Genomic DNA, 22,836 nt, shown 5'->3' with positions numbered 1-22,836 from the left:
GCAAATTGGAATCCAAGACCAGCCGTTGCCTATTCATAGGCTACCCCAAAGGCTCTGTGGGTTACTTATTCTATGACCCAGGAGAACAGAAGGTGTTCTATAGTCGAAATGCCCATTTATTGGAAGATGATTACATCCTGAACAATCATTGTCAAGAAGTTGTTCTTGATGAGGAGAGCTCAGGGGTAGTGGGAGATGTCCCACAAGCTCCAGTTAATGACCAAACTAGAAGATCTACCCGGGTTTCTAGGCCTCCAGTTCGTTTCGGCTATGACCAAGAAAATTACTTGGTGGAAGCCACAACTAGTGAGGAGGATCCTGTGATTTATACGGAAGCTATGTTGGACATAGATTCCTTGAAGTGGGTAGATGTCGTGAGAGTTGAGATGGACTCAATGGAGACCAATGGATCTAGACTCTGGTAGATTTTCCCCCTGGGGTAAAAGCAATTGGCTGCAAATGGATCTATAAGAGGAAGAAGGGCCCCGATGGTAAGGTTGAGACCTTTAAGGCTCGTCTTGTGGCGAAAGAGTACACTCAGAAAGAAGGAATCAATTATGAGGAAACCTTTTCGCCGGTGGCCATGCTTAAATCCATTAGGATCCTGGTAGCTATAGCAGCATACCATGATTATGAGATTTGGCAAATGGATGTCAAAACTGCATTTCCGAATGGAGATCTTAGTGAAGATATCTATATGCAGCAATTACAAGGTTTCATAGCTACGGGTCAGGAACACATGGTATGTAAACTAAATTGATCCATATATGGACTTAAGCAAGCTTCTAGGAGTTGGAACATCTGGTTTGACACTAACGTCAAAAGGTTTGACTTTGAGCAAAATCCGGATGATCCTGGGTGTTCGGGCACCTAGATACCAAAGCCACTTCGGCATTGGAGTACCGAAGTGACACATAATCGGCTCTGGAAGCTTCTCAGCGGACTCTGAATCTCTTGGGATCATGCCACGCAACTGCAAGCCTTATCCTCTCCCTGCCCGGATTGATACTTCTAAAGCAAAACAGATCCCATTCGCGCGGGCCGAGGATCTCAGAGCCATTTCGTGAGACCTACAGCAGCTCAACTATATAAAGGCATTGACTCCCATGACCCTGGTATGTGCGATTAAGTGCATTCTAGCTCTCCTATTTCTTAAACTCTGAGCTCACATCAGAGTTACTAACTTAAGCATCGGAGCGACCTCACCATATTAGTCACCCTGGGTTTTATGATCCTCCTTTTCTTTGCAGTTCGAGCAACCTACTTGGCAACAAACGTCTGAGCTACCCTACAACTAGGAGCATCCAGATCCCGCACCATTAATTGGCGTCGTCTATGGAAAATGATCAAAAGGTCATTTCACGTCTCACCTCTTGTTTTACCTAATCTCAATATCGATGGCATCTTCCAACAACATCGAAAAATGTATCAACATGAACGTCATCGGGGGAAAATGTCAACAGACGACTCTTCCCCAAGATTCCTCAGTGGCCATCGGATAGTTCACCATCCCCCTCATAGCTTCGGGGATCCCATCACTGTTTGTACCACAGACCACCCCACAAGTGAATGTCACACTCCCCCAGGTAAATACCACCTTCTCGGAGCCCTCTGTGATCCCACCTGGGGTCAGACAGTCCTAGTTCAATGACCTATTTCAGAGCGTTCGGGCGATGTAGATCCAGATGCAACAGATCCACTTGTTTCAATAGTTCTAGCAACACTACTTCTATCAGCAGTACCACCAGCTGTTTCCACCACTACAGCTGAACCAACAATAGTTTTCGCCTCAACATGCAGGTCAGAACCACCAGAACCAGCACCAACATAGGTCCCGCCAGAACGTCCACCAATCTCCCCATCAGGGTGAGGGGACCTTGCAAGTACCAGCCTCTCTAAGGGGTTAGACCCCACCTCAGGGTCGGACAGATTGGCCACATACTCCCCTAGTCTTTCAAGGGGAGAAACTGAAGGACAGGCCCGAGATCAGCTAGCCCAAGAAGAACAGTCAGCAGCATTCGCGACTGGAGAACAATGATTGTCAGCTCGAGGCCCGAGGTGCGGGCTCAAGGGGAGACCCCTCGGCACCCCGCGACAACCAAATGCAGGGCCTGCGATATAGAAATAGAAATACCCGATAACACCAAAGCGAGAAGAAGGACCCCTGATCCACCTTGCCCCAGCATTTGGGGCAAAATAGAAATACCCGATAACACTGAAGCCGATAGCACAAATGTAGGGCCTACGAAGAAGCAACAGCGGCAACATCACAAGACTAACCGTTCCTCAGCCACGAACAACCCGCTAGCAAAGCCCAGCCAACTAGTGGAGTGAAAAGAGAAGAAGTAAGCTTGGCGGCTATAAGAATGACGCCTGCTCTAATGAGACGACCATCTCCCTATCACCGGAGCTCCTAGCAGCCCCAATGGCGAATGACTTTAAAGTACCACTGTTGGACAAGTATGACGGATCTTTCGACCCCAATGATCACGTGGACGCCTTCCAGTCCCAGATGCATCTCGCCAGGGCCGACGAAGCTTGTATGTGTGTGGCTTTCTCCACTACCTTCAAAGGTGTAGTTTGGACCTATTATAGAAACCTCGTGTTGGGCTCCACCAAAAGCTGGGCACAGTTCACAAACATGTTCACGACTCACTTCATCACTAGTAAGAAGTGTCCAAAGCCACAGGAGAGCCTTTTGAACATGGTGCAAAGGGAAGGAGAGTCGACCCAAAGTTATATCAAGCGTTTCAATGAAACATGTTTGTAGATACTGGACCTCGATCCAACAGTGCGCCTCACCGTAGCTCCTAAGGGAATCACTCATAAGGATTTCAAATGGTATGTCGTAGAGAACAAGCCAAAGACCATCACCGAGTTCCTCAAGCTGGCCAATCAGTTCATAAGAGGAAGGAACAAGCAATAGCAAACAGAAAAGGAAAAAGAGCAAGTCCCCAAGGAGAAGAAGCAAGTCGCCACACTCAAGGATTAAGTCCCCCTCCTGAAGCTACAAGTTAGGTCGGCGTTCTAGGACCCCTGTAGAAAGAACCAACTACACTCCCCTCAACGCAAAGCAAGGAGAGAACGTAATGGCCATTAAGGACTCCTCCATTGTCAGGTGCCACCCAGGCTACAGGGAGACCCAACGACCAAGAACCTAAATGTTTACTGTCACTTTCATTGGGATCATGGTCATAGCATGGAGAATTACAAGAACGTCCATGATGAGATCGAAGAACTCATCCGCCGTGGGTGTCTGAAAAACTATATCCTGTGTAGGGAGAAAGGGTAGGGGGACTGAAAGGGAGATCGAAAGAAAGATGCCCCAGAGACTAGTAGATAGAATGAGCAGCCACCTCAGTAGCTGCTAGAAGAGAGACTGATCCGCGGTGTGATCAACATGATCATTGATGGATCCATTGTAGCAGGGTGCATGGAAGTAGTAGGGAAGACTTCAATCCAGGAACTAGAACATGAGGCAGAGAACCACCAAAGCGACCTCTATAGAAGAACCCATCTACTTCACCGAGGACGACACTCATGGGATTCAATACCCTCGTGGCAATGCCCTTATCGTGAATTTCATCATCAACGATTTCGAAGTGAAGCGGATCTTGGTGAACTCAGGCAATTCGGCCGACATCCTCTTCAAAGGGACCTTCGATAAGTTACAACTATAGCAAGCCGATTTAAAACCAGTAGATACCTCCTACTAGGGTTTAGCAGAGAATAAGTCAGACCTCTCGGTTGGATCATAGTACTAGTGGAGGTGGGCACGTGGCCGAACATCACGACCCCGTCCCCCTACAATGTGATCATAGGTCTGCCCATCACGCACGGTTTATGTGTGATAGTATCAACGTACTATCTAGCGATGAAGTTCCCGATAGATTACGGAGTAGGGGTTATATGAGGCGATCAACTCGAGTCCTGTAAGTGCTATGTGGCTGCCTTGAAGAGAAAAGCAAAGTTGGTGGAAGACGTTGAACTAGAGCAACTAGTAGACTACACCAAGGAGCAAGCTACCTCGATGGAGGATACAATCCACATATCGGTTTCTGAGACCGAGCCAGCCAAGACTTTCCAGATCGATGCCCTAATAAGCGAATCGCCCCGGATACAACTAGTAAGTTTCTTACTCCAAAACTTAGACGTTTTTGCCTGGTCTACAATAGAAATGCTCGAAATCAACCCCAAAGTAATAACTCACAAATTAAATGTAGACCCTTTACTCAGGCCGGTTAGACAAAGAAAACGCAACCTCACCACAGAGTAGTGAAGGGTAGTCGATGAGGAGGTCGGGAAGCTCCCTCACCGCGGACTTCGTCAAGGAGGTCCATTACCCAAGCTAGGTTGCCAACCCTGTGCTGGTGAAGGAGGCCAACAGTAAGTGGCGCATGTGTGTTGACTACACCAACCTGAATAGAGCCTGGTAGATGCGAGCTCGGGGCATGAGTTACTGAGTTTCATGGATGCTTACTCCAGCTACAACCAAATTAGGATGGGCATAGCTGACCAGGACAAAATTGCTTTTGTAACCAAACTCGGTTGTACTGTTATAAAGTCATGCCCTTTGGTTTGAAAAATGCTAGAGCAACATTCCAATGACTTATAAATAAGATCTTTAAGTCTTTGATTGGCAATAAAATGGAATGTTATGTTAATGATATGATTGTGAATACCTAATTTTCTAATTCTTTAATTGATTATTTAAGTGTTGTTTTTCAAATTCTGAAGTATAATATGAAGCTAAATCCAAATAAGTGTCTTTGGGGTCACGTCGGGCAAGTTCCTTGGTTCATAGTAAATCGACGTCAGGCAAGTTCCTGGATAAAATTAAAGCCATTCTAGATATGCGACCACCCCCAAAAAAGCAAGGAAGTTCAACGACTAACTAGTCGGGTAGCTGCCCTAAACCGGTTTATGTCTAAATTGGTGAGTCAGTGCCTACCCTTCTTTAAGGCGATAAAAAAGAACGAAAACTTAGAATGGATCGAAGAGTGCCAGCTCGCCTTCGATGAGATGAAAAAATACCTAAGTATCTCCCTGGTTTTAACTCGACCTGAGGAAGGAGATGAGTTGAAGATGTACCTCTCGGTGAGTGACAAGGAGGTCAGCTCGGTACTGATCAGAGAAGTAGACCAGGTCCAACTGCCAGTCTACTACGTAAGTAAGTTTTGTAGGATGCGGAGACTAGGTATCCCGACATTGAGAAGCTGGCGTACGCGTTAGTAGTAGCAGCTCAGAAACTATGCCCGTACTTCCAAGCCCACACCATTATCGTCCCCACCAGTAGACCTCTGAGGCATGTTTTGATTAAGTTTGAGGTGCCAGGGAGATTGACAAAGTGGTCTATCGAGTTTAGCGAGTATGACATCCAATTCAAGCCACCTCCAACGATCAAAACCCAAGTCTTGGCGGATTTCGTGGCAGAGTGTACGCTTAGCATACCGGCCCCAGAACTGACTAAGCCTACTAACACGTTAGAGGCATCAACCAATGCGGCACCAGTCCTGGTCAGAGTAAGATCGACTTGGGACGAGGAGCCCTAGATCCTCCACATAGACGGCTCGTCTAACCTACGAGGAAGCAGTGATGGACTAATAGTGTATGGCCCAAGCAAGGTGAAACTGGAGTACGCTCTCCGGTTCAGATTCAAGGCATCAAACAATGAGGTGGAGTATGAAGCACTAATTGTTAGGTTCAACTTAGCGAAGGAGATGGGTGTTAAACACCTTGTAGTGTGCAGCGACTCGCAACTAGTAGTAAATCAGGTTAACGATACGAAGCTCATGATAGAACTATGGTATCCTACCTAGCTAAAGTTAGAGAAATCCTATCGAGCTTCTGTTCTTGCTTCATCATGCAAATACTGAGGTTTGAGTATGCTAAGGATAATGCCCTATCACGATTAGAAAGTACCAACGACAACACCATGCAAACTGTGTATATAGAAGACCTTCCTCGGTCCAACATTCTCGGGGGGGGGGGGGGGGGGCAGAAGAGGTCGCTCCTGTGTTTCAAGTGGAACCGAGCTAGATTGACCTGCTTGCTGATTATCTACTCCATGGGACCCTACCAATGGAACACAATGCAGCTCGAAGGGTAGTGTGTCAATCAGCTCGGTACATCCTTATAGACGGACGGTTGTATATGAGGTCCTTCACGCTCCCCTACCTACGTTGCTTGTGACCCCTAGAAGCCAAGCTTGTACTTCACAACATCCATGAAGGGCTATGCGGAGGACACATCGGGGGTAGAGCACTTGCCCCAAAAGCACTAATGTAGCCCATGGCCCTTCGCGCAATGAAGTACCTAACTAGCCCATGGCCCTTCGCGCAATGGGGAATCGACATCCTTGGTCCATTTCCATTGATAAGCATCACAGCCTGGAATGTGCAAAATTTCTTTTGGAAGAACATCGTATGTCATTCCGGACTACCCAGAGTGTTGATATCGAATAACGGGAAGCAATTCGAGGACATCAAATTCCAGAATTGGTGTGTCGAGAAGGGGATTCAACAAAATTTCACTTCGATAGCACACCCGCAAGAAAACGGATAGGCCGAAGTGACGAATAGGGATATCCTCCACAGACTAAAAGCTTGCCTTGCGTGAGCTAATGGGTTGTAGGTGGACGAGTTACCTATTGTCCTTTGGGCCTACCAGACGACCATCAAGACTACGACCGGTGAAACATCCTTCAACCTCACATATGGAACAGAAGCTGTGATTCTGGCAGAGATTGAAGTATTGAAGTTATGGCTTGAAGCATACGATGAGGAGACGAATGATGTCGAGCTCCAGACCAACTTAGACCTGGTTCAAGAGGTACGCGACTTGGCCCACATCTGGACTACGACTTACCAACAGCGAGTAGCTTGGCATTATAATGCTCGAGTCAAGAAACAACTATTTTGAGTCGGTGACCTGGTCCTCTGTAAGGTGATGGTACTAGAGCCCAGTGTGGGTAAGCTTGGTCCGAACTAGGAAGGTCCATACCGGGTGAGACGGGTGTTTGAAGAAGGGACCTACGAGCTCGAGACCATGAAAGGAAAACAAGTACCTCGAGCTTGGAATGTTGAAAACATGAGAAGATACTAGTTGTGAATTTGCGACTCCAATGCAACTGAAAAATTACTAAGTCCACGAGATCACCGAGCTTATCAAAATGACGACGAACTGGAGAGAGGAATCCAAGTCACTCCCAGAGCCTAAGGGTTATGGTGTCAAACTGATAAAAGACCTCGGCACAATATAAGACCCAGTCGCCTCTTTGGCGTGGGCTTACTAAGACCTAGTCGCTTCGGCATAGGCAACCAAAACTCCAGTCACTTTGGCATGGGTAAGTCAAAAGTAGCCCGTGCGTAGACAGGTCGAGCATATACCCTATAGTGTATGTTCACCCCGGTGTACAACGACATCATATTATTCCTACTTAGGTCTAGATCGTTAGATCGGCCCTTCGGGAGTAATCTATACTTAGGAAAATTTTGTGCACAAGAGTTTTTGAACTATTGTATTTCATTATTGGGGAGATACTTGGAGTACATGGCAAAAAAAAAAAAAAAAAAAACAAAACAAGAGACTACAACTATTTAACCAAGCTTGGAAGTTCGAGACATCAAGTATATACAGGGGGTCCAAGAAAAGAGGCAAGTTACATCAATTGACTAGGGGCTCCTTGACCTGCGGTTCCTCATCTCCAACAGAAACATCAGTAGGCTGGTCGGTCTACATATGATTCTCGGCAGCACCATCTCCTTCTCCCTCCCACGTCGTCTCATCATCGAGAAGGTCATCATCACTCTCCTCTTCGGAGTCCAGGTCATTAGTGGCCTCAGCGGCCATCTCCTTGGTGATCTTGGACGTAGTGATGGCACTATGGTTGAGGTTGGGGAATTCGCGTCGGGTCAACCATCTACTAAGTTTGAAGCCCTTGTGCTAGCCCACCATCCCAGCTTTGACCAACAACTCATGCTGCTCCACCAAAGACTTATACTCCTCGACGGCCTTGACCTTGGCCTCGTCCATCTCCCCGAGCAGGATATCAGTTCGCTCCTTCACAAATGCTTCGAGGTTGCCATTCTCCCTCTTAAGAGCCTCATTCTGCTCCTTCAACTCCTCCACCATCATCAGAATCAACAACTCCATCTTAGCTCTTGTGCCCTTTTACAACTTGTTGAATTTGCTGCGAGCTAGGTTCAGTTCTACGTGAACATTCCTAGAGGACTCCTTGGCCTTCAGAGCTCGCTTCAAATTCACCTCGGACTGATAAGCCAGGGTATGGATCGCAAAGTTCACCTGCCAAAAGAAGAATAAAATCTATGTATTGAGAAAAAGTTGCAAAGAATACAATCCAAAGGTCAGGTACATACCACCACACAATGTGTCGCCGCTTTGGCCCCGAGCTGAGCTACTAGCAAATGAACCAAATGAGCAACCTCCTTGGCGAAGACTATGTCCTTGCTCTTGTGGAGACCAAACTTTGGAGTCTAGATGCTCTGAGCTGCCCCGGGTGTTTCGCCTCTCAAGGGGGTGGTTGCTTGAGTGTGTTGGGGCTTGGACACTGGGATCTCCTCGGGTAGGTGAGGCGGAGAAGCTTTCCCTTGGTCTTCCTTGACCAAATCGATAATTGGCGAGTGCTCTGCAACAGGAGGATGCTTGGGGACGGCGTTGTCGACGCTGGAAGTGGTGGTGGCTTTATGGAGACGAGCCTTTTTGGAGGCCCTCCTCTTCTTCCCCTTCTTCATACTCCTAAAGAGCTCGACAACAGCAATATCAACCATGGCTACTACAAAAAGTAAGGAACAGGCCGAGACTTTATTTAGGCTGGAACTTTCCAATGAGTTGAAAATGGCCACCCCGTAGTGTTACGAACTACAAAGTAGCGCCTCTTCCAAGCTGAGACTTTTAGGAGCTCGTGCAAGAGTTTGTACCCAGGAGGGGGAGATATGTAATAACTTCGCCTGTGCTTGGGGAGAACACATGCTGAATTCTTTTTATGGACAAGATTGAAGGAAAGGTGTCGAGGTCCAAAGGTCGGTTATAGTCATGGAAAAAGGGGATGGAACCTACAATATTGCGGATTGAGTTGGGATGGAGCTAGTCTATGGCGATGTCAAAGAATCTGATGACCTTGACTATGAAAGGGTGAAGAGAGAAACACACCCCAACTACGAGTTGCTCTTCGAAGACCACGATCTCATCATGACCGTGATCCCAAGGAAAATTACCTAAGGGAATGGTATACACAAGGTTACCAGGCAGCCTATACCGAGCTACCAAGGATAAGAGCCTATTAGCCATCATTGTAGATGGACCGAAGCTGTCCAGTGCCTAACCCCGACACAAAGTGGAGTCCACATCCTGCGCTGAGGTATCTACTTCGGCAAGGTGGGACTCCGCGACTTGCGCCGAGGTGCCCACCTTGGCCCCAACAGACTCACTGCTTTTATCTAGAAGGCTATCTAAACTGACACTAGACATGCTGAGCTAAAGGAATAGGACAAATGGAAATTGGAAACAAGGAAAGGCAAACTCACCAAGAAGACCAAAGAAAGCAGGATGACCTCGGACACGGGGATAGTTGACACCAAGTTGGGAGACTTGGCCATGATCACAAGGAACTCAATCACGCAGTTTATGGCGAGAAAAATGGGCCCTTCAGCCCCTATTTATAGCCACTATAACTGAGGTTCAATGGCCAAGATTTGCATGATCCAATGGCTCCTATGAAAATCGGCTACACACTACCCAAGGTTGAAATTAGTTGAGCATGCATTTTGATGTCTGCGGAGTTTATAATTGGCATGACGTCCACGCATACCTGATATGTGATCTGGGTCATTTCTTGGTTGAGCCAAGCGGTCATACAGGTCCGACCAAAAATCAGCCCTCCATACCATCTAGACATCATTCCAAATCCACTTGGGCTCGTCATGAACTTCCTGCACCAGGTCAGGACCCTTAGCCCGAGGAGTGGGGGGCAATTGATGAGAGGTGATTTGGCCCGACCTAATAAGTGAAGAACATGTGGACACGACCTGCAAACAGGACAACAACTCAGCAAGGAGAGCCTTGTTAGCGGTTTGGGAGCTCGGGTGTTCAGGCACCTCGGTACCAAAGGCACTTCAGCACCCAAGTACCGAAGTGACACATAATCGACTCCAAAAACTTCTCAGCGGGCTCTGAATCTCCTGGGATCACGCCATGAAACCACAGACCTTATCCTCTCCCCGCCTGGATCGAAAGGTAACAATAAACTTCATTGACTAATACGTTACTCTCCTTCTAAAGCAGAACGGATCCCATCTATGCAGGCCGAGGATCCCGGAGTCGTTTCCTGAGACCGACGACAACTCAACTATATAAGGGCATTAACCCCCAAGACCCAGGTATGCGCGATTAAGTGCATTCTAGCTTTCATATTTCTTAAACTCTTAGTTCACATCACAATTACTGACTTAAGCATCGGAGCGACCTCATCGAATTAGCCACTTTGGGTTCTCTGATCCTCCTTTTCTTTGCAGTTCAAGCGACCTACTTGGTAACGGACGTCCGAGCTGCCCTACAGATAGGAGCATCTAGATCGCACACCATCAGATAGCCAATAAGCCAAACTATTCTATTCGTGCATCTCTCTCTCTTATGTTTCAACTATATATTAAGGTTATATTTGGTTTGAAGAAACGGTAGGAAAAGGAAGGGAAAGATAAAGAAACCTATACAAGGTTTATAAAAATTTCCCTACCTTTCTCTTCCTTTCCCTACTTTTTCCTTCAAACCAATTACGATCTAAACGTTAGTATATAATGATCAGTCCCACACATACTAACTTTTCTATTTTTAGGTTAAGGGGCTGTAGAAAGGGGTAGGCGGGTAGCCTCCCCAATACCCATATCCACCACAACCCTAGCTATTGGCAGCGGGATTTGATCTCAGTCCTCCACTATATAACCAGCCAAAGAACCTACAAGTGCCACCATCACCTGTTTCTTACAGATTTTTTAGTTGAGATGATTCTCATATATGATGTAACGATATATAATCTCACAAATTTGTATTGACAAGTCCAAAATATTCACATTTTTGAATAGTTGATCAAGTGACTCTAATATGTGATGTGGCAATACATTTTTTACCATTTATATTGATCAATCCAAAACATTTCAAATAATAACAACAATTACATCAAACACAACCATGATAATTTCATAGAGTTAGGCTCTAGTCCTAAAACACAGTCCCCACAATGTCCCAACAAGCCATTACAATGGTTTGTTGGAACTAGATCCGGACTTATTGGTGGAAGAAAATGCAAGAGATTGATTGAGGGTTTCATTAATTTTTAGTTATTGTTTCCGGTGGACAACATTAAACGATGACACTATAATCATAAAAAATGAAGAGAGGACACTAAGGTTTAGTTTTCTTGCACAGAAAATTTCATTTGCACCCGTTTGCAAATAGGCTATGCAAATTCTAGTGGTTTACTTTTGTTTCATTATTTGATTTTCTCTTATTTGTTTATATAAGATCAATTAAAACAAAAGTTAATGAAGGCAAATTTGGCCCTCCACTGACATCATGACACGTGGTATCTCAGAACAACTGGATGATACCTTGGCACCACGTAGATAATGACTTGCCTTAGCCAAAATTATGGAGACCTGGCAACTACCTCCACCGACCTACCTCTACCAACCTAGTGACCTAGCGATCTACCTCCAGAGACCTAGCTACCTACCCCCACCGACTTGGCTACCCACCTCGAGCGACCTAATGGAGACCCAGCTAGCGGCCTCATACACAACTCAGGCAACTCGATAGAGCGGCTAGCAGCACATTGTCCAAGGCTGGCTAGTAGTACCTTGTCATTACCGGTCCAAAGGACCTCGACGAGCGACCTCCTCAAGGACTTGCTGACCTAACTGATGTCTAGGTGGCGACCTGCGAGACATGCTCGCTGACCTCTTCCTTAAGCAAGTTATTGTTTCCAACTTCTTCGAGACCATGACGCACGACCTTACACCCGTTTTGTCGTATTTTCTGCATCGGAGTTGATTGAATAGACTCTATCCCTCTCCTCCGGACATGTTGGATGCAGTTTCATGGGAATTTCGGATGTGTTACAGGAAGCCCTTGGTTCCTTGCGCCTATACAAAAGTCTCTTTTCCAATCTTAGATGGCGTGCACAATTTAGTTCTCATAGCTCTCTCGCTCTCTCACTTTTAGCTCTCTCAAAAATTTCCAATTCGTTGACTTAAGCATCAAAGTGCTCACCTCGGGTAAAGCAGTCTAGGCACTCTGACACCATCTTCTTGTAGGTTACCCTAGTAGACTATACATCTCGACATCCAAGTCACCTTCCAATTTGGCATTATTCAGTTAGGCATCCAAGTCACATTCCAGCTAAGAATTGTCTAGCTTGGCATTCGAGTCACCTGCCAGCAGGGAGGTATCAGATCGCGCACCATCAGAAGTACACTGTTGTAACCCCATGTTATGTGAATGAAAATGGAAGTAAGAGTAGAGATATGTCTTTGGTTGAGATATGAAGCAAGATCATATGGTCTCCACTTTACATGAAAGATAACTAAGGTAAGTAAAAGGTGGTGCAAATTTTACATCAGGTTTTTGAGTTGCAAATTTTGAATTGCTAATAAGGCCATTGATTTTCTAGTAAGCCTCTTACCTAAGAAACACTTATTTGAGTAATTGCATTTATGTGCTATTTTGTTTTTGTAAGTATTTCTTTGATCATTATCATTTTTTTATCCGTATAATCCAATTATTATAAGGGGTTGATTTTTCTTATGATCTCTGATCAAATTTTTATTAGGTGAAAAAGTTATTTATCCATATGGAAGATGAGTATCACTACTCTATCCGGATTCTTTATAAATTTGGTCTTCTCACTATCCTTACAACACTTCAGCCCTGTATTAAAAACATCTTCCTATGAATGAAAACGTAGAAACACGGAGATATTCTTAATGCATGGCTGCAATTGTAATGAGGGACGGTATAAGGACAAAATCCGATCTCATAACTACCAAAGGAAAAGTTGCTACAACCAACATGGAAGGGTAGATTAGTGTATGTAGAGTTTTTGGTTGCAAGAAATTAGGGCTCAAGTGTGTAAACCAAGTAATAGGGTTGAAGTGAAATCAGTTGGGCTAAAACCTGAAAAAAATGGTCTTTGGGGATGCATTGTTGGGACCTCACCATAACCAATTCAAAATGGGGCCACAACAGTAAATCGAGAGCTATGATTTATGTCATGGCTTTAGCATAAAACTGTGCCTACAGACATAGGAAAAAGAGGAGACAGCCCATAGTGTGTAACAGATAAATAATCAGCTACTTCGAGTAGCTCTAAGCTAAAACTGGGAATCGTGGCCTTTGATGTATTGATATGACCCCACCTTAAAAAAAAAATAACGATATCCCACCGTGTCACCATGCCCTAGTCTAACAAGACACATTGCGCATAAGAATGGAAATGGGATAGGGTGGGGATGGGGAATCACACGTCATTGTCTTCATAAAAATTTCCATCCTTACCAATTGCTATAGGTTTTCCTCGAGGTTGGGGATGATCATCTAAAACCGAAAAACCAAATAATCAAATAATTGACAAACTCAAACAAAAATTCCAACTAATAAAATTGATCATTATATATGTTTATGTATATTATATATTTTTATATATTATTTTATATTATATATAACATAGATAATAGGCCAATGATTGTATTATCTATGTATTATATAGATAATATAATTTTGATTCGGTGTCGATTCATGATTTTCCAAAAATCGGTGGTACCAGTTCAGTTTAAAAAATAGGCCAATGGTTCGATTAAGCCCTACCTTCCCAAAAATCAGGGGATTCTTACTCCCCATCATATTTTTTTGTGATGTTAAATTCAATGCAATTTTTATTTTTATTTCATTGTAATTTTTTGAATAAAATAATTACAACTTACAATCCTATAAAAAAAATTATAACCCCAATGTCCCATCAAAATTGGTCCAAATATATTTAATAATATTCAAATACATTCAATTGTGATCAACCAAAATTTTGAAATATTAATACAAATTAAAAAAGTACTAACAAAAATAGGAAAATTTCCCATCCCTCCCTGGGGAAACTCATCCCCATCAGACCTATTCATGGACCAGGCTAGGCTTAGGTTGGCTTTGTCTTTGTATTTATAGAACACATTCAGGCCCGAGCCCAAATTCAGCCCGACCACTGGGCCTAGGTCTTATGCCCAAGTCCAACCTTCATATAAAGCCCAAAGGATGGGCCCGAACATAAAGCTCATCTAGAAAATTGAAAAAAAATATATTTTTCTTTTTTAATTCAATAATAATAGTTTTATTTATATTAAAAGACCTCAAAACCCAAAAAAAATGAAAGATTTTGCTGATTTGAAAAAGAGAAGATGAACAAAAAAAATATATATTATGTGTGTCTATATATATTATATTTTTTATATAATATATTATCAAGTTGGACTTAAACTCGGGCTCAGACCGGATTTTTTGAGAAAGCATAAGCTCAGCCCGAAAAAGTTGGGCCTAATGTTTTGGGCCGAATCTCAAGCCCACAGGCCTAAATTCATGTCCAAGCCCGGTGTAAAATGAATTAGGCGATGCCAGACTGGCCCGTCGAGCTACTCGCATAAATAGGTCTAATCCCATTGAGAGATGTGTTGGATGTGCGCCTACTAGGTGTTGTGCACGGGACGAGGTCAACAATTTTTTAGTCAACTAACCCGAACTTAAAGGTATAATCGGGCTGTATTGGGCTGACACAACACGACTTTGCGGGCCGCCCCATGCTTTGGCAAGTTGTGCCGTGCCGGTTCCCGTAGGTATAACCGGCACGGCCCATTACACAAGTCCAGGCGATCGGGTCCATCAAGTCAGACTCAATAACCGATCCGCTCGGTTTTGGGTTAAAAAGTACATGTCCTATTGGGTTCAGTTTGGTTTAGGGTCCTTAATATTTCTTGTCGACCCGATCCAATCCATTGACAGCGCTAGCACTTTATTTTTTGAAGAATTAGCAAAATCCGAATACATTCAACCGTGGGACCCGATCAGTGTGCTGTAAATTTGTTCAGAAGGAAGATAAGTGGTGGCAGACTGGCTGCCTTGTAACTGCAATCGCCTGTTCGGTTCCTGGTTTATGAATATTTTACCCACAAACCAAATGCGGCCCGGTCGGTCGGTCGCCAAGAGAAAGAGAAAGAGATTCCAATCAAATCATCAGAAAATCGATCACCAACTGGTGCTTCACTTCTCTTTCCCTCCAACTCCAAAAGAGAAAGAGAGAGAGATGATTCGAGAGCAAGCAATTCCTTATACTCTTCTCTATCGATCTGAGAGAGTCTGGGTCTCAGGGTATCGTTATCTTTTCATTATTTATTATTATTTCCTTTTATTTTCTTTCGGAAAACTCGATTCTTTACGAGCCCTATCCCGTTCATCTCATCGCTCCCTATCAGGGATAGGGTTCTCACTCTACAAAAGCTACGTCGATTCTTTGAGGTTTTTGCAAGTTTTTCCTTTCATATGTTGATCGACTCAGCATCAATGGATTTTGTCCAACTAGAGGCGATCGAAGGCCTTCGATGGTCTTGGAATTCATGGCCGGCTTCGAAATCCGAGGCTTCAGCAATGGTAATCCCTTTGAGCGTGATGTATACTCCATTGATGGAATTCAGCGAGCTTCCATTGGTTCCTTACGACCCTCTAATGTGCAGTTGCTGCGGCGCTGTTTTGAACCCTTACGCGCGCGTCGATTACCAGTCGCGGCTCTGGGTTTGCCCCTTCTGTCACCGGAACAACCCGTTTCCTCGTTCTTATGTTGGGATTGGAGAGAACAATATTCCTACAGAACTTTTTCCGACTTACAGCACCGTTGAGTATCATCACGGACAGAAAAGCTCAGGCCTTGGTTCAAATCTAAACTCGAACCCGACATGGGGTGGAAACAGTTTATCCTCGTCTTCCTTATCATCTTTGATGTCGTCGTCTTCTTCTTTAGTTTCTTCATTTTCTTCGTCTCCATTGCCTGCTATGGATTCGCAGGGCATTGGGCCTGGATTTGTTTTTGTCGTGGACACTTGTTGTCCGGAGGAGGAGCTACGGGCACTTAAGAGTGAGCTGTTACTTATTCTGGCACAATTGCCGGAGAACGCATTGGTTGGACTGGTAACTTTCGACTCCATGGTTAGTGTACATGACCTTGGTTTTGTGGAGTGTTCGAAGGTTGTAATGTTTCATGGTGAGCGGGAACTGTCATCAGATCAGGTACGCCTCTACCTACGGAAGCTGACGTTCTACTTTAGCATTGCTAGCATTGCATGTGTATAACTTTTTTGTGTAATTTTATCGTTTCCAATTTCCTTTTCTTTTCATCTTAATATTCGCTAACCCATAATCCACAATTGTCATTTGATCCATGAGTTGTTTTGCAAGTGAAATTTAAGTTTTACTCCAAGGTTTTTCTCGCGTATGCAATCCTTATGTGCAGGATCTATGAATTGCTAAAATTAGCATTTCTCTTTTGAACACTAACTCTTGTGTCGTAATTGAAACAACCCTTTGAAGTGACCCACATTGGAGATTTCTTATTTTGGAACTTAATGTAACAAGATATTGTGATGATCTCAGCCATCTATCCCGTGGGCCTTTTATTTTGAAAATCCAATAATGGTTTTGGTTGTTTTCAAAATGTGCCCAGTCCTTTCACCCATAAGCTGTCATTGTAAGGAATATTGTGTGGGTCATGTTTAGGTATCTAATTCCATTAAATTTTCACCTGATTTATTCTACTTTTGGTTGAGGTTTGGTTTCCATCTTTTATGGGTGTATAAGATGAGATCCATTGAATTTGTATTTCACATTCCTTACTGTACAATGTGCCTATATTTTTCTGTTTCTGGTCAAAGTTCTTTTCCACATTTTCTTATTGGTGAATAGGTAAATATTCTAGGCACAATATGGAGGATCTGTACCTAATCACTGGGTCCCAACTTGGTGTCTTATATGGTCCTTTAATGTTCTGGACATCTCGAACTTGTTACTCCCTTCTATTTCACTTTCTAGAAGCAAGTTAACCACAGTTGATATGGTAATCCCTTTCATCCAAGATACAGTCAATGGCCATCAAATATTTGGACCATATCACATCTCACCATATATACTAATGTTCCTTTTAACAAGATGGTGCAATAGAGATTTAGGCCAGTAAAGAAGCAAAAATGTCAAATAACCATGAAGCACTGGTTGCCCAAATTCTGATTTGATGTGCGTGTTTCAGGATCTGTGTGTGTGTGTGGGGTGGGGGGGGGGTTCATTTGTTGATTATCTCATTACCTTTTTTTTTTCAAAAGGTAAAGCATAGTATTTTATTATGTGTAGAACAAGAAGCCCGTGTACAATAAGGGACTCTATATTGGGAACATACAACCAGAACAATCAGTTAAGCAGTATGCATATTTTTGTCAAAAAAGAAAAGAACTATAAGGTATTCCTTGAAAAAAGTTTGAGGATTCCATGCCATGAACAAAGGGTGCCTGTGACCTGTTCAACACATCCTCTTCTGATTTGAATTTCCCTTCAAATACTTTATTGTTTCTTTCACTCCATGGAATCCAAATGATTGCATCAGGACACATTCTACACAACAATTTACCCTCAGCCCACTAAGGTGCCATCCACTAAATAAAGCCAGTACAGACTGGGAAGCATCCCAACACCCCAAATCACTTTAAAACAGCTAGCCATAAGGATCTAGAAAACTTGCAGCTCATGGTTGATCCAGGAGTTGTATCACTGCTACAACTTCTGCCATAGGGAAGTAAATTGGTGTGCAGAGGTCTTCCCAATTTTGTTGTTTTAAATATTTTGGGGTGCCTCCTTCAGATGTGTACCACTACTTATTAGCTGATATCAGAGGTCACATTTGAATGGAGGAATAGTAGAGTGTAGTAGGTTTGTATTTTATCCTCTGAATAAAAAAAAAAAAAAAGAAAAAAGAACTTGTGGTCCAGAAATAGATGATTTACTTATTTATTCTTTTCAGAATAGAGAATACAGATGGGGCAATTTAAGAACACCTCTTTTCAACAGGTTGTCCGCTGTGAGATTTTTCTTCAAGGCAGCTGTCCAAATTTTAAGAACCCAAATTTTATCAGTAGGAAAGGAGCATGTACACTCTGAATTGGAGGAATAGGAAATCATTGACAAACAGATATTTTCATGCATTTTGCATTTTGGCATTCATATTTTTTATCTTTATAAAAATAAAGATAACCATATTTTTAATCTTTATAAAACTAAAGATAACGAATTAAATATAATCTTGGGGGGGGTGTACAGAATCTCAAATATTTTTTGCTTCAAGGATGGCATGGTGAAACCATATATTTGTCATTCTCTCTGAAAAATGATTAGGCTTTGATTTGAACTTTCTAAGATAAGCTTGTTGCCTTATCAATCTGAAATAGATATAATTATCTACAAAAAAATCTGAACTAGAGGTAATACCCAAAAAATTGTACCATGGAAAGCACAAGAACTGCAACCACTATGTTGGTAATGGTCTTGAGCAAGCTGGACAGATTGGGTCTTTGGATTTCTAGGTTTGTATTCTATATCATGCTTACGTATTGTCATGCACTCATGCTGTAGCATCTTCATATGCTGTCTTTCCTTAGGTTGTGCTTTACCTTTTCAGAGATAAGACTGCAGAGCTTATAACATTGATTAATTCTTCTAATGGTGACAGATGTTATATACATCGTGTTTTGTACCTTGGCATTTCAGTCAATGGTGTTTAAGGTAGAACCACAAGTAAGATGCACAACATTTAGGCACAAAACCTGTAGCATAGCATTACTTGAGGCATCTTAGACACATTTACACCACTAGGTTCCACATAGGACAAACAAAGCAAGAATAGCTTCACAACTGAAGAAACATCCAAAAATACATTTCTTCAGCTGTGCTATGTTCCTTTTTGAAGTTGAAAAAGCTCTCACCATACGCGATTTTCAATTATTGGTGAGAATATCTTGATGTGGCACTGATGTGATCCTGAAACAGAAATACAACACTACAGTACCTACAGTACCCGACATCCCCATATTTGAGAGTATAAAGTATATACTGTGATTTTAAAGTACCATTTGAATGTACTCAAATTCCTGAAATTAAGAGGAAACTTTTTTCTTATCTCTCATCCAGGCAATCTTGAACATATAGGTGAGCTGGATGGCTACACTTAGATGTTATGTGACCCTCTTGAAGAGGGTTGATTTGTCCGAACATATTTGAGTGCTTATGATTGTATGAATTAATGTTAACTAATTTAATAATAAGCTGCTTCCCTGCTAGATTTTTTTTTTGCCGGTATAGATGCCTTTAAATGGTCTGTTTCCAAATACTTATTTTGTTTTTCTGAAACAGATGCATTAATAGGAGACACTATCAGAGAATGTTCTGGAAGTTGGTGTATCTTGAATATATTTATTTGTAACAGTGGACATTGAAATCCAAAGGCCTAATAACAATAGTTGATATTAGGATAAAGATAAGCTAGCATTTTTCTGACTTGAAAAACTGGTGCCATGTTGCGTTTCTTTTTCACATGCTCATTTTCGTGACTGACTGGAAAGTTCACAAGTGCATTGCATACCACATTTCTCTTTTCCTGGAATAATATACTACTGATCTGTGCTATTCTTCACCTTCAGATCCAAGACTTATTGGGCATTTCTCGTTCTAAACATCAGCGGCTTGGAAAGGCATCAACCATCCACAAGCAGGGTTTTTTGCTTCCAGTTTCAGAATGTGAATTCAGCATCACTACTGAAATAGAAGAGATGCACTCCACCATGCAGGCTTTGCCTGGTTATCGTCCCAAAAGAGCCACTGGAGCAGCTATATCAACTTCAGTTGGACTTCTAGAGGGATGCTTATCTAGTACAGGTTCCAGGGTCATGGTTTTCACATCGGGGCCTGCTACTCTGGGCCCTGGGATAGTTGTAGATACTGATTTTAATAATGCCATACGAACACATCAGGACCTTATTAATGGTCATGCTCTTTACTACAGAAAATCTTGCAACTTCTACAAACGGTTGACACAGAGGTTATGTGATGCATCTATTGTTCTCGATTTGTTTGCTTGTTCTCTTGATCAGGTTGGGGCTGCAGAGTTGAAAGCCCCAGTTGAAAGCTCAGGAGGCTTCATGATGCTGGGGGAGTCATTTGAGTCAGATGAGTTTAAGAAAGGTCTACGACGTATTTTTAGCCATGATGCTGATGGCCACCTCAAGATGTATTTTGATACGACAATTGAGATACTAACCACAAAAGAGGTAATGATCTGTGGGGCTCTCGGTCCCTGTGTATCTCTCAGGAAAAAGAACAGTTTGGTGAGTGAGAATGAAATTGGGCAGGGTGGTACCAATTTGTGGAAGCTAGGGACACTTACAAACAAGACATGCATTTCTTTTTTCTTCGAAGTAGGTAATGATCAGAAAATCCAGGTGGGGTCTGCATTCTTCATACAGTTCATAACACGTTACCGGCACAGGAACATGCAAATCCGACAAAGGGTGACAACTGCAGCAAGAAGATGGGTTGGAAAGAGCTCACTAGAGATTGGTTCTGGGTTTGATCAAGACACTGCTGCCACAGTTATGGCCAGACTTGCTATCCATCGGGCTGAGAGATTTTATGCCCGAGATGTTATAAGGTGGCTGGATAATAAGCTGATTAAATTTACTTCCAAGTTCGGAGATTATGTGGCTGAAGACCCATCATCGTTCCGTCTGCCATCCAACTTCTCCCTCTATCCTCAATTTATGTATTATTTAAGGAGATCACAGTTTATTGAAGTCTTTAATAGCAGCCCTGATGAGACTGCCTTTTTCCGGCAGATGCTGAACCGGGAAGGAGTAGTAGGTTCCCTGATTATGATCCAGCCCAAACTTTTACAGTATTCATTTAATGGGCCCCCAGTTCCGGTCCTCCTTGATGTTAGTTCTATCTCACCAGACGTTATTTTGCTTTTCGATTCTTACTTCAATGTGGTCATTCATTATGGCTCGAAAATTGCACAGTGGAGGAAGAAAGGTTTTGACAAGGATCCAAACCATGAAAACCTGAGAAATCTGTTGGAGGTGGCAGAAATTGACGCGAAACAGCTGGTGGCCGAACGCATTCCGGTGCCCAAGCTTATTAAGTGTGACCAATATAGTAGTCAGGCAAGATTTCTGCTTGCTAGGTTGAACCCGTCAGTTACTCAAAATTCTGTTTATAAAGCAAGCTCGGATATCATATTTACAGATGATGTGAGCTTACAGTTTTTTATAGATCATTTACAGACCTTGGCCGTGCAAGGCTGATGCATAGGTTATTTTTTCGTTTTATAGATTATTTTATAGATCACAGGGAATTCCTTCTCTTTTTTCGTTTCCTTGTACAAAGTATATACGAGATCTATAATTATATCTTTCAAAAATTTAGGTCTGTAAATGGTATCCGGTTGTCCAAATTTGAATTCGAATTCAATCTCATTAAGGATGACCAAAATTCAACCCCCATTCATAATTGAATCAAATATTTGATTCGATCAAATATCGAATCAAAACTCAGCCCTCGCATGGATCGAGTTAGTAGTTATTCATTGTAAAAGGTGAAGATTGAAAGTTTCAGAAGATAAATACACTTGTACACAAGATGCTGGATTTTGGAAATTAGCACACACTAGCCAGTAATATATGGAACGAGTTCAGTCCACTTTTTGACGATGGTGTTACAAATACTAACCATTAATATATGGATTTTAATTTTCTATTTACTTAAATGGGCAAAAAGCATGGAGGATTAGTTGCAACATAAAATGTGAATGAATTTGGTTTTTTACTTTGGGTCTCATTCTTTTAATTCTTGCTCATTTTAGGCAAAAATGAATAACATTAGAATGTTTAGTTACAAAATTCTTGTCATGGTTTTCATTCTTGAGAATGAAAAATCAGCACATAGCACAAAACCATCATGAGTCTCCATTTTGCTCATTTTCATTTTTTAAATAAATTCCATACTTCATGGTCATGAACTGTCGCCTAGGTCTACAAAACCACCATTATAGACGTTTACTAACAGACTGCAATGGAAACTTATGCTGACAGACATTGACTGCTGGTAAACATCTACACCAGTAGTTTTGGAAACCTAGACGGACAGTTTATGACTTGGCATAGAATTTTTTGAAGATTGAAAATGAACATCGAGACATTTTACAGTCCGAAAAGAAATCATTTTTTAGGGGAAAAAAAAGAATTCAATCAATGCTTTCTCATTCTGCCAGCATGGCCTTAATTGCAACAGAAATTAACCTTGAGGGTCTTGACAAATGCACTGCGTCATGCTGCTTCTTTGTACAAAACAAATTTAGAAAATCCTCCCAATTCTATAAATGCATCATATACTGAAAGTCGGGGATATATCATGCGACATTCAGTGAACTAAGCTAGTAATGTATTATTGAAAACCAGGCCCCCAAAAATATCATTGAACTGATATGCGTATGATCATACCATCAATCTATAGTTGCTTGGGGGAAATTCAACAATGTTTTCCATTATTTCTCCCCCTCAAAATCATGGATAATCCACGAATCCTCAGTCTCTGGTTGAAGGTCTTTACCCCCCCCCCCCCAAATTAATGCTTTCTCCTCTTCTCTCTAAATCAGTAAAATGAGTTAATTTTTCTGACAAAAACCAGCATATGTAATGT

General features: G+C 42.5%; 1 protein-coding gene across 2 annotated transcripts; it reads left to right on the top strand.

The window, feature by feature from the left end:
- The first annotated feature begins 15,236 nt into the window (after window positions 1–15,236).
- Window positions 15,237–21,573, top strand: LOC148879013 (protein transport protein SEC23 G-like). 2 transcript variants are annotated; one of them, XM_088960383.1, is made up of 3 exons: window positions 15,310–15,702; window positions 15,786–16,335; window positions 19,785–21,573. In XM_088960383.1, exons 2-3 carry the CDS (start codon window positions 16,048–16,050, stop codon window positions 21,441–21,443), a joined length of 1,947 nt encoding a protein of 648 aa, XP_088816509.1. In that variant the 5' UTR covers window positions 15,310–15,702; window positions 15,786–16,047; the 3' UTR covers window positions 21,444–21,573. The 2 variants fall into 2 exon arrangements, with proteins under 2 accessions (XP_088816508.1, XP_088816509.1); XM_088960382.1 differs by having other exon boundaries at window positions 15,237–16,335.
- Window positions 21,574–22,836: the final 1,263 nt, after the last annotated feature.

Source organism: Nelumbo lutea, chromosome 1, assembly GCF_056320005.1.
Source record: "Nelumbo lutea isolate HS-2025 chromosome 1, American lotus-T2T, whole genome shotgun sequence".
Lineage (NCBI taxonomy): Eukaryota > Viridiplantae > Streptophyta > Magnoliopsida > Proteales > Nelumbonaceae > Nelumbo > Nelumbo lutea.
This window is presented reverse-complemented; position numbering and strand designations above follow the sequence as displayed.